The sequence below is a fragment of the Lolium perenne genome, chromosome 2, assembly GCF_019359855.2.
Source record: "Lolium perenne isolate Kyuss_39 chromosome 2, Kyuss_2.0, whole genome shotgun sequence".
In the NCBI taxonomy this organism is placed as follows: domain Eukaryota; kingdom Viridiplantae; phylum Streptophyta; class Magnoliopsida; order Poales; family Poaceae; genus Lolium; species Lolium perenne.
The window spans coordinates 185,414,486-185,431,291 of NC_067245.2; the positions used below are offsets into that span (position 1 = coordinate 185,414,486).

Genomic DNA, 16,806 nt, shown 5'->3' on the forward strand with positions numbered 1-16,806 from the left:
ACAACATAATTGGTACTCGACCTACGGTGTGACTAAACATCAATTACCCATTTTTCAATTCCTATAGGATAGGACATGCCATGACATCCTATCCCTATGTTTTGGAAATCCAAGAGGCCATTACCTTGCCGAGGAGGACAAGCCTGAGAGAAGGTCCAATAGAACCCACGCCTTTCAGGTGCTGGCATTCATATTGTTCAGCCCTGTGACAAGGAAACGATGCAAACAATTCCAGTCCAGCAACATCATCTCAAAGAGTGATTCAGGCATAGTCGCACCACATGTTTTAACAGCCAGCAAATTCGATTGCAATGGTATTTAATCATCTGAAGATGTTGGGGGATTAAGTTGTCTTTCTCATGAAAACAAGAAAAGAAAAGAAAAGAAAAACATGGCTTATCATCTTGCTAACTATACTAAGGGTGTTCCTCGAACACAAGGCGGCATATGTACATCTTATCCTCGAATCTGCTGCGCTAAATAGACCACTATTGACCATAACTAAGCTCCGGTGACCTGCACACAAGAAATAGCACATGTCAGTAACGACAGCTTCACAAATTTCGAATAAAAGACAAACATAAACTTCTGGAGGTGCTACAGAATTAGAGAAACAATCATTTCAGGTATTATTCGTTCCCCAAATTCTGCAAATAGGAACTCACTTTGTATACTGAACTATCACATGATTATGTCAGTCAGGCATGCCCATGAGCAAAGTGAGATTTCACTTGAATAATGAGAATAAAAAAATCTACCACTCTAACAGCTTGAAAAATGTCCCAAAAGAGAGGAGTTGCTTTTTAAGCCTCCATTGACACTTCATTTTGGAAAATAATTTCTGCATAGCAAATTATCCTCCCATCAACCCATCAGTTTCACCACCAAGCACCACGTTTGGCAACAACCTTAGTTTGCACACTTTTCTCCATATTTGGTTATGTAGGCAAATTTCTTGTATGGAAATAATTACCTAAGATGCTAATTATGACTACCAAGGAGACCATTTGAGATTATCAACACCTGTACTTCTGAGCTATGTGTGTCATGATGGTATACGAAGAGTCAGTAACAAATGCTAGCAACATTCACAGCGTCGTGGGAAAAAGAGAAAGACAACACTGCAATTCGCGTTTAAATTATCATGTCAACATAGCATATGGTATGAAATCTATCCCAAAGTAAACTAACTTAAAGTACAGTAAGAAGTGGATAAAATCAATCTACATAAAGGGACAAGCTTCTTACCTCCTTTCTTGCTGTTCCTAGTAAGAAGGCGGACGGAGTTCTCTTAGACGCCGAACAACATGCTTCATTGTGGGCCTAGAAGAAGGCACCTCCATTGTGCACATGACCCCCAGGTTCATAATCTCAACCAGGTCATCGTGTGGGGCCTTATCCCACAAGCCTTCGACGAAGAACTCACGAACTCTACCTCTTTGGATTAGCTTATTAGCCCAACTAACGATGTTGAAACCATTTCCATATGGAGAAAATGATGGATCCAGTGCTTTCTTATCGGATATCAGTTCAAGGAGTACAACTCCATAGCTATAAACATCTGCTTTATCAGACACGCGGCATGTCATTGCATACTCTGGTGCGACATAACCAAAAGTACCAGCGACGTTTGTGGTTGCATGGGTTTCTGAGTTCCGGAGAAGTTTTGCTAATCCAAAATCAGAGAGATATGCATTGAAGTGGTCGTCGAGCAATATATTGCTTGGCTTAACATCTCGGTGTAGAATGCGGGGGGAGCACTCGTCATGCATGAAAGCAAGAGCCTGAGCAATATCCAGAGCAATTTTGTGAAGCATTCTCCAACTAATTTGCATCTTAGTTCTCTCTTGAATGAACCTTTGCAAGTTGCCACCAGGCAGATAGTTGTATATCAGGAATGTCTCTTGGTCACTGATATGGAACCCAATGAGGGTGACAAGATTAGGATGGCGACACCGCCCAAGGGTTTCAACTTCTGTTTGAAATTGCTTGGCACCGTGCTGCCTCCCAATAGAAAGCCTCTTTATTGCCACCAAAATCCCAGGTGCAACCTCAGCTCTATATGTCGCGCCAAAGCCGCCACTACCAATGCAGTTGCTTGCATTAAAATTACCAGTGGCACGGACAACTGCCTCATAAGTCAAGGAAGCACCAATATCAAGACCATGAAAAACCTTCACCTCCCTTCTAATACCAGAACGTCTTGCTGGCCTCCCGGTACATCTCTTTTTGCAAATGTACAGGATGATCATTAGTAACAGAACAACAATAACTGCTGATGCTGAAGCAGCCACAATAATCTCCACGGTTCTCAAGTGACCACCACTGCTGCTGCCATCAGCTGGTGTGCCCGAGTTTGCCTCAGTCAGTACCCGCGAGCTTCGGAATGGAGGGATGACTGTAAATAATTCACTAGGCTGGGGAGGTGAATTTACCACTGAACTATCACCTGCCACCGAGGAAACGTTAACCACTTGGAGTGATGACATATGGGCTGGTACCTCCCCAGAGAGCAGATTGTTTGCAAGCAGTAGATCAGTGTGATTTCTTAGTGCCAGTAGATCAAAAGGAAGCTCTCCTGATAAAGAATTGGAGGACAAATTTAGAAACCTGAGTGTGCTGAGCTGACCCAGACCGGATGGTATCTCACCACTGAAATTGTTCCCAGCCAATGACAGAAACCTCAAGCTCCTGAGCTCCCTCAGAATGGAGGAAGGCACTTGACCATGAAGCAAATTTCCGCTGAGGTCGATCTTGACAAGAGAGCTGCAATGCCGGAGCTCCGGCGGGACGCCTCCGGCGAGCCTGTTCCCGGACAGCTCCAAAACCCGCAGCTCGGCGAGCCTCCCAATCTGCGGCGGGATGAAACCCTCCAACGAATTGGAGGACATCCGGAGCCGCCGGAGCGCCGTGCAGTCCCCTATACCAGGAGGGATTCTTCCGGCGAGCTGGTTGCCGGAAAGGTCCAAGCTCCGCAGTCCCTTGGGGAAGGTGACCGGAAGGGAGCCGCGGAGGGAGTTGCCCGCGAGGTTGAGAACCTCCAGGTGCTGTAGACTCCATAACTCACCGGGGATCTCTCCGCGCAGCCCGCGGAAGGGTAAGGAGAGTACTTTGAGCTCGGTGAGGCGAGCCACCGCCGGTGACAAGTGCCCAGCGAGGCCCCCGTCGGGTCGCGGAGGGAGGGAGACGGCGACGACCCGGGACCGCGCGTCGCAGCTCACCGACGTCCAGGAGCAGTGTTCCCCGCCAGACTCTGGTGACCAGTGGCGGGGAACGTCGCCGGAGACGGACGAGAGCCCGTTCTTGAGCTGGCGGAGCGCCGTCCTGTCCTGTTCTTGGGGTACCGAGGAGGAGGTGGAGGCGGCGGCGGTGGCGAGAAGGTGGAGGAGGAATATGGTGGCGGTGGTTGTGTAGCAGAGCGCGCTCCGGCGATGGGAGGCCATCTCCCCGACTATTCGCCGACGAGGTCCTGGCGGGCTGAGGCTGTCGAGTCAGTCAGTGTGAATAGAGAATTGTGTGGTGGGGTCGATGCTGAAGGCTCGTATATATAATGGCCGAAGCGATGACTCTAGAGTAAATTGAAGGAAACTTAAGGGGCTAGACTGCGAGAATTCGTATGCCTTTTCCAATCTTCCTGTCATTAATTTCTCAGTATTTCTCCCGTTTAATTTCGTATTCACTTCCTTAGTGGAGTACTTTACTTTTGGAAGGCAATTTCCTATATGCCAAATTTACCTTGTGGGTAGGAGCATTAGAATTGTAAGTTTGTTTTCTAGACCAGTGACTCTTTTGTTTTGAAATCGATTTTGAAAATCTAACCTTATTGGGCGCGTGATTTGTTTGGCAAATACATTTGTTTTTATGAACATAGTAGTTCATCCTTTTGGCGCCAAAATGTAGGTATATGGAAGTGTTCAAAATAATTTAGGCCCAACTCCAAGGGTTTGTTGCTTCCGGTGCCCATATCGATGCGATGCTCTCGAAATAGTCCACGGAATTTAACGGTACCGTCGATTGGGCTGAAAGTTGGGATGCAATGCCTGCCATATTCGCTCACCTTACAATGGCGGAGAACCCCCCCCCCCCCCCCTTCCCCTCCCCGACCGCAACCACAACATAATCGGCCCGCAAAGTTTTCGCGTAAAGCGACAACACGCGCGGTACACATGTTAAGGGTGTATTGCTCATTGCGCCGATACCAATGCAATGCTCTGGCTATGGTCCACAAAGTTTGGCGCCACCGCTAGCTGGGCTGAAAGTTTGGGCTTCAATGCCCGTCATATAAGGAGACCCCCTCCCCCCAACCCCAACATAATCGGCCCGCAAAGTTTCCGCGTAAAGCGACAACACGCGCGGTACACACCTTAAGGGTGTATTGCTCATTGCGCTGATACCAATGCAATGCTCTGGCTATGGTCCACAAAGTTTGGCGACAACGCTAGCTGGGTCGAAAGCTTGGGCTTCAATGCCCGCCATATTCGCTCACCTTACGATAGCGGAGAACCGCCTAGACCTAATCAGCCCGTAGCATTTTCGCGTAAAACGACAACACATGCGGTACACACGTTAAGTGTGTATTGCTCATTGCGTCGATACCAATGCAATGATCTGGCTATGGTCCACAAAGTTTGGCGCCAACGCTAGCTGGGCCTAAATGGCCGATATCTTCACGCACACAACACTCTTGACCTAATGAGCCCCCCACGAACACCGTTATACTTGTTGGTCGCTATCTTTGCGGATAATGGTGTCCCTGCATTCTCCGACGATTCCCACGCGGGTTTAAAGCTCAACTGTTTGTCCAACTTGCAGTAAGAAACTGTTTTCGTAGAAATGTAGATACGGTGATCGACATATCTTGTACGGGGCTCGTTAGAAGGCCGAACAAATTTAGAAACCCATGGCACATTGCCTTAGTTAGCGCACATGTGTCGGAGTTGCACTATATCGTCCATCATGCCGGAGCTGTTATCCTTTTTCGGTTGTCGTTAAATAGTCATCTATACATTTTTCTTCAAACATGGCATACAAACTTGAAACTCGCAAATGCTCCTTTTGAAACTAAATGTAGGGCGGTAGTTGAAATTCCACTCCATGAAGTTTCCAAACATTTGAAGTTTGAACCCTCGTCCACACATGTTGAATTGGCTCAGACCACCCATTATCACAGGTACCTAAATTTATTTAAAAATAAAAACGCGAACAAACTACATTAATAATTACCACCTTCCAGACATGTTGAACAGGCAGAGACCACCCATTATCACCGCATTAACAATTACCAAGTTGGTCGCTAAAGCAGAGTGGGGGAAAAAAAAGAAACAGCGGACTGGATCAATTATGCAGACTAGTCCTCCCGTGGATTAGTGGAAGGCGATATTAATTTGGACGTTGCCTGGAAGGAAGCGTGTGTGGCAAGACGCAGTGAAACCTGGGGCGGCCGTCGATGTCTGCCGTGCGTTGCTCGCCCAGGCCCCGCGTGGCAGCCAAACTATCAGGCCGCAGGATCGCAGTAATGGACATCTCTGGAAATATATTCTGGTTTATGGAGATCATTCATTGTGTGAGAGTTGTGTTATACTGTAATAAATAATGAAGAGGCATGAAGTATGTTTGGAGTATATCTATACATATCTATATCTATATCTATATCTGGAAGCAACATCTTTTCGTGGGTGTTGGTTGTTGGAGTAATGGACATCTCTGGAAATATTCTGGTTTATGGAGATTCATTCATTGCAGAGTATGTTTTGCACAATACTCGTCTGTTTGTTTGTTTGTTTGTTTGTTTGTTTGTTGTGTGTGAGAATTGTGTAATGATAGTACTGTGATAAATAATAAAGAGGCATAGAGTAGAGTATGTTCTGGAGTAGTAGTAATGCATATCTAATTATCTATATCTGGAAGCAATATCTTAGACTATGTTCTGGAGTAGTTGCACTAATGCATATCTCTGGAAGTGGAAGCAAGATAGTAGTATCTTTTTGTGGGTGTTGGTAGTTGGGAGGAAATGAAGCGACGGACGGTGCAGCCCTGCCCGATCGTCAGTCATAACTCTTTCTCGTATGGTTCCAAAAAGTGCAGATATAGTAGGAAAATAATACGAAAAAGCGCCGCTTGCTTTTCCAAGGCAGGAAGCCAGAAGGGCCTGTGTGTTGGACATATCTCTCGGACGTCACGGCGCCCCACCGCAGAAGAGAAGAGCAAAGCGGCCGAGGCGAGGCGCGTGTGTCGTTTGACAGGTAGGCCACCAGGTGTCGGCGTGGGCTCCACCTGGCGCGCGCGCCGACCGACGCACCGCCGTGGTCTCGAGATCGGCGAGGCTGTGTCTGTCTCGGCGGAGCGCGTCACTGGAGATGGATAGATAGATAGATGGAGGGTGACGCCGGTAGTAGGAGACAGTGGTCGTTGGTGTCGCTGCGGTGACGTTGACGTGTCGGTGCTGAAGCGGTCGTCGGTCTCTCTTGTTGAATGGAATCAAACAGAGAAAATAAGAAATTACTGGGAGTCTCTTTCCTGCGCCACCGGCTGCGATGCATCACCCATTCTTGTACAGCAGTAATAATATTCTTACTGATGTGTGTCATAGTTGAGGCGATCAATTCCTTGACTGGCAGAGAGATTGGGCGAACGAGCCCTACAATACGCACATGAATGCCTCGATTTTTCTCTATAGCGGGACCATATCAGTCACTGATAGTACAAAGGAACGACACCTTTTGTCCCTGATGATTATCTTATAACAGACAACTCACAACATCGTCCTTCATAAACCAACAACATTCAAACACACAGTCCATCCAATGCTTAACATCATTCTTTTTTTTTGGGCGAATCCTTAACATCATTCTTTCTAGGAGAGACCCACGTACGTTCTTTACGAGCTCTCCAAATGCGCTATACTCATTCATCATCGCTCCCCGCCTTGGCGGACTCCTCAGCACCAAAGAGCTCGAAAAATGGGTTGCACCGAGGTTGCAGCTTCCTTCGTCTCATCCATCGTTCACTCGTCATCGTCGCTGTCAAAAACGACGCCCTTCCGGCGATGGCCGGCCTGCTGCTTCCTCGGCGGGGAATCCTCGTCCGAGTCAACCTCCCTGCGCCTTTGGCTCCCGCTCGCACCTGACTCTCTCTTCCGCTTTGGTTCCTGCACAAGCAGGCAACACCAGTTCCAGTTTTGATTAGTGTTGTTAGAGCATGTCTAGTAGAGCCCCTAAACCCCTAAATCTGTAAAAATAACCGTTTTTTTACAGTTTTTGACGAAAAAATCGCAAAGACTAGAGCCCCTAAAACTGTAAAACTGTAAAAAAATTCCCAGGTCGGACCTGGGAATCCCTTCTTGGCCTGTAGAAACGAGGGTTGGGCAATCCAACCCGTCCCCGACCTGTAAACGTCCCGGACACGCGCGGGAGGGAACTTTCAGCTCGTTCCCTCTTCCTCCCTCTTCCTCCCCCGATCCCGCCGCCGCCGCCGCTTTCCTCGGCCCGCCGCGGCCCGCCTCCGCCCGCGCCGGCCTCCTCCGCCCGCCTCCGCCGCGCCCGCCTCCTCGCCGCGCCCCGCTTTCCGCCCGCCTCCGCCCCGCCTCGCCGCGGCCCGCCTCCGCTTCGGCCTCCTCCCCGCCCGGCCTCCTCCGCTCGGCCCGCCTCGCCGCGCCCCGCCTCCGCCCGTCCTCCTCCCGCCCGCCCTCCTCCCGCTGCTTCGCCTCGCCCGCCTCCTCCCGCTCGCTTCGCTTCGCTTCGCCTCCTCCCCTGCCCCGCGCGCCCGGCCTCCTCGCCTTGCCCGCCGCGCCCGGCCTCCTTCCGCCGGCCCCGCGCGCCGGCCTCCTCACTTTGCCCGCCCTCCTCCCGCCCGGCCTCCTCCGTATCGCCTTGGTCAAGGTATGTTCTTTTTTTCTTCTTTTGTTTCATTTTTTTGTTTCATTTTGTAGCACTAATTGACGGTTGATTTTTTTGCGAGATGGAGATGAACAACAACGTTGTCATGGACTCGATGTCGGATTCGTCGGATTGGTCGACATCCGACGATTCCGACATTGATGAGTTGTTGCAAGACGATGATGTCGAGATGATGAGCCTCCTCGTCGAGGTGCAATCGTTTGAAGACCGCGCGAAGCGATGGATCGAGGAGAGGGTCGACGATGGGGCGAACCACCATCTACGGAACCGCGCTCTCTGACACGAGCATTTGATGGAAGACTACTTCGCCGAGGTACCTACATACCCTCCTCGCCTCTTCCGCGAAGGTACCGAATGCGCCGTAGTCTATTTGTGAAGATTGTCATCGATCGTGAGGCGGCCTCCACATATTTCAAGCGTCGTAGATCCGCCACCGGTATCATGGGGTTTAGTGCATACCGAGAAGATATCGGCGGCAATGCGGGTGCGGCCTATGGTGTACTGCGGACTACACGGACGAGTATCTTCGCATTGGGCAAGATACAACCACGGAATCCGTCCGTAGATTTGCTAAGTTAGTTATCCGGTTGTATGGTGAGACATACCTTCGAGCACCAAACGAGGAAGATACAAAAAGATTGATGGAAACCAATGAAAAAAGGGGATGGCCGGGGATGCTAGGTAGCCTTGATTGCATGCATTGGACATGGAAAAATTGCCCAAAGGCATGGCATGGAATGTATTGCGGTAAAAGCCGTGATGCTACCATTGTGCTTGAGGCCGTGGCATCGGAGGACACATGGATTTGGCATGCATTCTTTGGGTTGCCGGGAACACTCAATGATATAAATGTGCTCAATAGATCTCCTTTGTTTAAAAGATTAATTTACGGAGATGCTCCAACTTGCAACTACAGTCAATGGCAATGACTACTCAATGGGATACTATCTCACCGATGGCATTTATCCCGAATGGGCAACTCTTGTGAAGTCCATCAAGGAGAAAAATGGGGTGCCCTTGTCCAGAAAAGAGGCTCATTTCACAAGGGCACAAGAGGCAGCCCGCAAGGATATAGAGAGAGCTTTTGGTGTCTTGCAAGCAAGGTTTGCCATAGTTCGGGGTCCGGCTCGGTTTTGGGACAAGAAAACCTTGGTGGACATCATGAAGTGTTGTGTGATTCTACACAACATGATCCTAGAAGATGAGAGGGGGTTAAACTTGCCTTGTTTCTATGACAATGTTGGCACACGTGTGCAACCGGAAAGAAACCCTTCTCGTGTAGAAGCTTTTCTTCAAGCACATCGTGAGATTGAAGATGCAGCCACTCATGGTCGTCTCCGTGATGATCTAGTCGAGCACCAGTGGCATTTGGATGGGCAGCGCCGTGCCGCATGATTTACCTTTGTTCTACTTGATTCGAACAATTATTGTTGTATGGTCCAACATTGTTGTAACAATTTGAATGATTATTGTTTTATGTGCGCGAATGTACTATTTGGTGTTGTAATAAATAACTACAATGCTTATTGTTTTATGTGAAATGTGATGATATTTGTGATATGTGAAATGATGATATGTGATGAAATCTGTGATATGGCATATGACAGTTTTAGGGGTTGGGGTTGAGCCAAAGACTAGAACCCTCAAACTGCATTCTTTAGGGGTTTAGGGGTTCTACTCTTTACCCCTGTTTTTCAACCTGTAAAAATGCACAAAAATGGCTATTTCCAACCTGTAAAACTGCTATAGAGGTTTGAGGGTTTAGGGGCTCTACTAGACATGCTCTTACACCACACGTGACGGCAACAGGTCTTTCCTTTCAATACCACATGCAATTTAGTGTTATAAGAATAAGTCAGCCACGACTGAATGACAAGCTCAATGGAAATCACAGCGACACAACACCTTCTGCTTCCTTCTATCTATTCTGTTTACCCATCTAATTGTCGGATCAGAATGGCAGCACGGCAGAGTAAAATTATCTACCGAGTCTGAATTTTAAATTTCAGTTAAAAACGGTGGGACATATTCCTAGTGTCAAAGTTACCAGCAATCTTCTACTAATCTGATACCAATTACATGTGAAATGACAGGACCTGAACCCTGCTAAATTGGAAGGTTACCGCGATCCACCACATCGCATACTTTGTAAAAGGAAATTTTGTAATTTGAGGCAAGTAAATTCGGAGTTTGAGGCAATGACATCTTACCTGGATTTCTTCATCTGACATAGCAGCCTCCTCCTCCACGTCTTCCTCGTATTCATCTTCCTCATCCAGCATGTCTTCCCTTCCAGCAGTTGGTGAGTGCTCAATGTCCTCGCCTTCAGTTTCATACTCTGATTCCTCCTCCCTTTCACTCTCAGAGTATTCCTGACGTCTTGGTGGACGAGAAGGAGGGAAGGATGGCTTGCGAGGAGCACCCCTACTCAAATTCGACTGGAAAATGGGAACAGAATACACATGAGCATTAACAGTAATAGATTACTTCAAATGAGGAAATTTCTTTCCTCAGTTACTCACCTTCTTTGCGTTAATTATACGCCTTTCCGCTTGTGCTTCAGCCTCCAAGTCATCCTCAAAACGACCACGGGATGCCATTCGCCGGGAGCTGTAGTGGTTATCGTTCTCCTCATCCTGCCAAAAACGGGTAATTTGAATGAATCCTCTCCACATTTGGATGCAAAGCTAGTAACGGGCATGCAGGATAACAGCATCCATGTCCCAACACACGCATAAGTCCCCAAGAGCTCATAAATGCAAATGTTGTTTATTGCTATGTCCTAAAAAAATTCCAGTCAAGTTCAAATCAGCAGAGCATTTGATACTCTCTAGTCTTTACAAAATAGCCACAACAGAGGACTGGAATTAACCACCCCAGAAACTGGAAATCTCCATTCAACAAGGTAACCCAAAAGATTTGAGTAAACTAGCGAAGCATGAAATGGATCTCATACAAAACTAAACTGCCAATGTTATGATCTATCATTTGCATCATTTAAGACAAACCATAGTAAGCTTTAATAAGTACACGATACACCTACGATAAAAACATAAACGACATATACACTTAGATCTAAATGGTTGGTGGATGTACAAATGGCATTTACTAGTGCAAGTTAAAAAAAAAATGTGCCTAGACTAAGTATATTGATTCTATCACTCTGTTCCATAATATAAGCCGTTTTCGCAAGGAAAACTTAAAACGGAGGCCAAGCTACACGTAGCTCTTTACTTGCGAATAGTCAGAATTCATATTTCAAAGTTTCAAAAAATCTGAAATAAAATTCTGGAGGTAGCCAATAATGTATACTACAATGGTTTAGGCTACACAAAAATGATAAATTCTGACAAATTTTATAGTGAATAGTGCACATTTCAAGACTACAAAATTTGTCAGATTCTGACAATTTCATGTAGCCTAGAATACAAATTAATTTGCATTGAGGTTTTACACCATTGTAGCATACAACATTGGCTACCTCTAGAATTTTGTTTCAATTTTTTTGAAACTTCGAAATATGAATTTTGTTTGAAAATAAAGAGCTACACGTAACTCGGCCTCCAAAACGCCACACTCATTTTTGCAAACTATTTTAGTTTGCTAAAACGGCTTATATTGTGGAACAGGGGTAGAAGATACTAACACTGTATATGCCGCAATAGCTAATTGTGCTATAACCTTTTTGATTGGCAAAAAGCAGAGAAAGAACAAACCCACCTCATCTAATGCATCTTCCAAAAACCCTGGAGAAAGCTGCCGTCGCCTGGATGGTTGTGTATATTTGCGGCTCACCTTTTCTCTTTTGCGTTGAAGAAGTGAATGGGCTCGAATATTTTGGCCCTCGGCCTGCACAGTTACTATGTTAGTGGAAAAGGACAAATTTCACTGGAAAGCGCATGAACTCGGCTTTGAACAAAAAAGGAAAAAGATCAGCAAGAAACACGATGAATATGCCTCACTAGCTAAGGGACATGTAAACATATACTGCCTTCATAAATGGCAACTTTACTGGATATAATGTTTGGAATGTTGGCACCTCATCAGATTCCAAACCAAATCATGACTACGATAAATTTTCGACCAAATAGGCTGAAAATGTTTAGATGGAACAAAAACACGAGTATAACTTCAGAAGTAACCGAACTCAAACTCCACAGAGATAACAGGTTTAATAATGTTGACTTGTGCTAGCTGGTATGCATTGGCAGAGTGTCAGACAAAATAAATGGTAACCAATACTGATTAATAGGTGACTAAGGAAATGAGTTTAAAGCTTCACGAAGTAAGAGCTTCAATGGGAAAGTAAGAGCTTCGTGTGCTCAGTGGCTTCAATGGGAAAGTAAGAGCTTCATGTGTCAAATGGTTATCTATGAAGTCAAAAGTGTAAAGTTCTTATCTTGGAATTCAAACTATCATTGTCTCATGATTAAAATCAATGGGGAGAAAGAAACAAAATTGCGGGCACATCCAAATGTTTTGGGAATGGAAGCTGCTAATGGACAGGGTGGCGGCCGCCCAACAGGATCTACCCCCAGCGCTCCCTCCCTCAACTCTGCCAACCTCCCTCTTTGATCTGGTAGGGAGGGAAAGCAGTTCGAAAGATCAATCAAAGAGAGGAAAAAAAAATGAGCGGAACAAAGGGCTGGACTGGATGCTGTTCTTTTCCTGGTGAAATGAGTTCCCTTTCTTTTGTGTTCTCTCACATACAAGGGAAGGCTTTGCTTGTATGCTTATTAATATGGTAAATACATGTTCTTCATGAGGTTACCAGCACCTGCATTTAATGCTGCAGACCCTGCTAAGAACTAGGAAGTCCTACTTGCACTATGTTAGAAAAAAAAAACATAAATGTGGAGAACATGTCAAGCCCTACGGCATCCCCTGAGATACATGTAAGAGGACGTGTAACATGACACAAGTGCTACTATATCTGAAGCCTTAGCTTAAGTAACACAAATCATGCGCAAGTCAATGAGCACATACAACAAGTGGACAAAATATTGAGTTTTTGTTACCTTTTCTTTTTCGTGCTTCACTCTCTCAGGATCCTTAGCATCAAACCATTTTTGCATCTTGACTGTTTTCTTATTTTGAGAATCAACAAGAGCAGTCAGTAAACGATGCGACTTTGAAGACAAGGAAGATGGCATAAATCTCAATTTCTGTAACAGTCTTCCTTGTGATTGTAGAACTCCCTGTATTACAATTCAAATTAATCAGGTCAGTGAAAAGTATTGTGGAAGCTACAGGCAATGCTGTTCAAATGCAGACACGAAAATAACCTACCTTCCCACTCCTCAAAAACAGATGGGACTGGTCGTGATTTGCTTCGTGTACAGATATATCAAGAACTTCATTGCCAATCAGCAGCTGCATGGTTCCATCTTTCCATTTGACAAAGCGTGCATTACTTTCAACCTGCAAGAAATCAATGTGCAAAAGCTTCAATAATCGAGGGAAGACAAATCCCACTAATACAACAGCAAAACATCGAAGAAAATACTGCATAGGAGTGCCAAACACCAGCAAAAACCTTCATTTGGTTACTCACAATGATAAAAAGAGAAGTTTCGGCAGGCAACTTATGTTAGCATAACAAACACACAGCTTAAAGGTGAGGCGTCAAATTGTGCTTTGAACACAAGAAGACAAGTTGGAAGCACATACAAGAGATCCAATGCAATCATCATATTATAAGTAGGCTAGCACGTTCATAAATAAGATATCCTACAAAATGCCTCGTCAACTTCAAGGAGAGAGAATACGGGAGATGGTGATGTAATATAAATGCGTAACTCTGAATCAATAGATATCATCATGCTAAAGCTACATAAAAAAACCAACTACTTACAGACGTAGTGCCATCAGCATTCCTAACATTTCTCCACCGCACAATGTTGTCCTCCAGTCGTATTTTTTTCTTGGTCCCAGATTCATCTGTAACATAAACATCTTCTTCCTCATACGTTTTGGGGTCAAAAGGCCTTGGATCAATCCCCATAATGTTCGATACCTTGATCACATTCATCTACAAGACAATAAATCATTAAGTGACAAAACCCTACTTGAATAGCTGTGGAAGTGCAAAACTATTTGGCATGGGTTATAACATTCCTACTGAAGCCAAAAAACATGACATGGTTTTATCTCTAATATGAGCATATCATAAAAAAAGATCAACAAGACCAAAATGCTTTTATCATCAAAGTATAGGAATGTTGTTCTTCACAGCATGAGTTCTTCCTTCGCGGCATTTTATTATACCAGCCAGGTGAGTACCAGGCATAAAATAGAACATCACGCATTGGATTATTAAGTAGTAACAGATATGAAGTCATAATAAGCAGCAATGTGCACGTATGCCATGCAGAACAGAAAAAGGCATGCAACAACAAAATAAAATTGATGGACATGATAAAGCAAATGGGCAAGCGAGCTTATGAAAACAGGCTTATACAGGAAAATAATACTGATTTTAGACTTCATGTTTCAATAGATGTTGTATAAAGATGTCAGGGAGTAGTTGGCAATATAATGATAAGCCGAGTGCACCAACATTCAATTATACATTTATACATCAGAAAGACAACAGTGCGTAACGGATGCATGGTCGAAGACTGAAAGATGTGGTTCTGTAGTCAGCTCACTTTGTCGGGTTGGGCTGGTGGTTGCTGAAGTGGAACCACCAAGTTCAATGGTGGCCCAACTGGTTTCTCTTTTGTTTTCAGTTCAAGGTTGTCATCCGATTCATACCGCATATTGTCATCACCCACAACATCCTCTGGCTGCAAGTCTTTCTCATATTGCTCTTCATCTTCCATAGGAGATCTCTACAAAAGAAGAATGAGGGAAACTTATTGCGTGCATAGGGCACATGAGAGGGCTCTAAACAAGATAATTAGCAATAGATGTGAAACATCAAATCTGATTGGAAGCGTCGGTCAATATTCATGCAGCACAAATGCAAGAAATGTAGAAAAATTACGGTGTTCACATGACCGCTTAATAAAGCTAGAAATTATATAGGGGAACACAAAAATGACAAAATCCCAAGGTACAGTGGGATTAAATAATGATAGTCCACCAAATTCTCCACTGTTCTGTATCAATAAAAAAATAGCTAAACTAACATGTACCACATTATCATTATCATCCAGTAAGCAACTAAACCAGTGCTTTCTATAGTCATAACTAACTGCAGAAAGTTTTGCCACTAGTGGTAACCCTTGTTAAGATCTCTTCTGTAGTTCTGAAATCCCTACATTTTACCTAGAATAGATGGAAGACAAGGAAAGTGAGTTTTGAGTCTTACACGTAAATCTTCATCAATTTCATCCGGGACACGATAAGGAGCAGGTTCGTCTTCATCACTATCACCAAACACATCGCGGACAACTTCATCTTCTCCTTCTTCCTCCATTGGTGATCTGTGTAATGACATTGTGATTCTTATGAGTAACTGAACTACTGGGAGGATCTATAAACAATTATTCGACCATCGAACTGGTTACTTAGTAATGTCAGGTCTTAAAAGCATATGATGCATAATTTAACAAGCAGAAGTTTGGTTTTCCTTGCCTTGGTTTCCTTTGAGGAGCTTCCTCATCTTGGTGAGCTTGATCTATGTAGTAATTATCTCCGGATCCCTCCGATTCGGAGGCAACAGCCGGCCTTCTTCTGCTTGCTACTGCCTGACGCTCGTAGCCCTCGTCTTCACTTTCCATGCCTCTTGCATCAGCTTGCATCACCCCGTCACTCAGTTCTCTTTCAGGTGAGCTCTGAACCTTTTCCACGTCACTTTCTCCTTGGTCAAGATCAGCAGGATGAGCCTCTCCTTCACTTTCCTCTTCCATCCCAATTTGGCCCTCACTCTCGCCTTCTCCTTCTGCTTCACCTTCCCCTCCATGCTCCGCCTCGCCTTCGCCTTCTTCCTGGGTAAACACAACAGTAATTAACCAAATGCAAGATCAGAAAATACTAGCTTTATTTGTGTCGATGGAGAATTAGGGCATATAGGGAAATCTGCAGGAACCTATCTTTTAACTCTTTAGCCATCGTTTTTCCAGATCAGTTGCTACACCTCTCAGAATTCCTCGTATATGCACAAGATTCTACCACACAAATAATTGTTATGAAATTTCTACTTGCAAATGTTTTCGGTTAGATTTCGGGGGGTCGCTAAAACAGGAATCGGCCCAATTTCTGAAAAAGTTACAGCCCCAACCGCGAGTCTTCGAACCGACGAAGACCCCGAGAAAAAGCTAAGCCCTAGCCCAGGATGGGGAGTAGAGCAGGAGAGATGAATCACGGCGAGATTGGGATGTGTGTTACCGAGTGGTAGGGGTCGTGGGCATGGGCGTGGCTGCGTCCATCGTCTTCTTCGTCGTCGTCGTCCTCTTGGTCCAGGTCGTGGTGGTGGCGCTGCTGCTGCTGTGGCGGCTGCTGGTCGTCCTCGTCGACGATCTCGAGGGGCTCCTCCTCCTCGTCGTCCTCCGACTGGTCGCCGAAGAGGTTCTGCATCATCTGGCTGCGCGTCGCCCCGTCGACGTCCCTCTCCCTGTCGTCGCCCGCCATCGCCGCCGCCGCCGCTCTCCGCTCCGGTTCGGGTTTTCCTCTGTTTCCGCTGTGAGGTGAGGTCCTGAGGTGTGCGTGGGGTCGCGTGGCGTTGGAGCAAGGAAAGGAAACCGAAAGGAATTGTGTGCGGACCGGCCGGCTAGACCAGACTGCACAACCCCTGTCATCGACTTAGAGCATCTCCAATAGGCGAGCTATATCGCGGCGAGTTAAATCTCCGATTGTGCGCGCTGTAAACCGATAGCGCACGCAGTGCCGATTTTTCCTCCGCTAGGCGCGGTAAAATGCAGCGCGTGCGCGGGCTGGAAAAATGGTGCTCCGACAGGCGCGGTAA

General features: G+C 45.8%; 2 protein-coding genes across 2 annotated transcripts; both read right to left on the reverse strand.

The window, feature by feature from the left end:
- Positions 1-245: 245 nt before the first annotated feature.
- On the reverse strand, positions 246-3,502 carry LOC127334116 (LRR receptor-like serine/threonine-protein kinase RPK2). Its single transcript, XM_051360532.2, has 2 exons — positions 1,249-3,502; positions 246-516 (listed from the first exon to the last, which is right to left on the reverse strand). The coding sequence occupies exon 1, from the start codon at positions 3,441-3,443 to the stop codon at positions 1,266-1,268; it is 2,178 nt and encodes a 725-aa protein (XP_051216492.1). The 5' UTR covers positions 3,444-3,502; the 3' UTR covers positions 246-516; positions 1,249-1,265.
- Positions 3,503-6,745: 3,243 nt separating this feature from the next.
- LOC127334117 (protein LEO1 homolog) lies at positions 6,746-16,553 on the reverse strand. Its single transcript, XM_051360533.2, has 11 exons — positions 16,230-16,553; positions 15,477-15,829; positions 15,211-15,325; positions 14,546-14,728; positions 13,750-13,926; positions 13,185-13,316; positions 12,914-13,093; positions 11,616-11,744; positions 10,418-10,531; positions 10,106-10,333; positions 6,746-7,147 (listed from the first exon to the last, which is right to left on the reverse strand). Exons 1-11 carry the CDS (start codon positions 16,470-16,472, stop codon positions 7,004-7,006), a joined length of 1,998 nt encoding a protein of 665 aa, XP_051216493.1. The 5' UTR covers positions 16,473-16,553; the 3' UTR covers positions 6,746-7,003.
- Between the last annotated feature and the right edge of the window lie 253 nt (positions 16,554-16,806).

Coding starts and splice junctions, on each gene's coding strand:
- LOC127334116 (XM_051360532.2), bottom strand. CDS start 3,443: ATGGCCTCCCATCGCCGGAGCGCGCTCTGCTACACAACCACCGCCACC.
- LOC127334117 (XM_051360533.2), bottom strand. CDS start 16,472: ATGGCGGGCGACGACAGGGAGAGGGACGTCGACGGGGCGACGCGCAGC. Junction 15,326..15,476: donor GCTCCTCAAAGGAAACCAAG/GCAAGGAAAACC, acceptor GTCATTACACAG/ATCACCAATGGAGGAAGAAG. Junction 13,927..14,545: donor CACCAGCCCAACCCGACAAA/GTGAGCTGACTA, acceptor ATTGTCTTGTAG/ATGAATGTGATCAAGGTATC.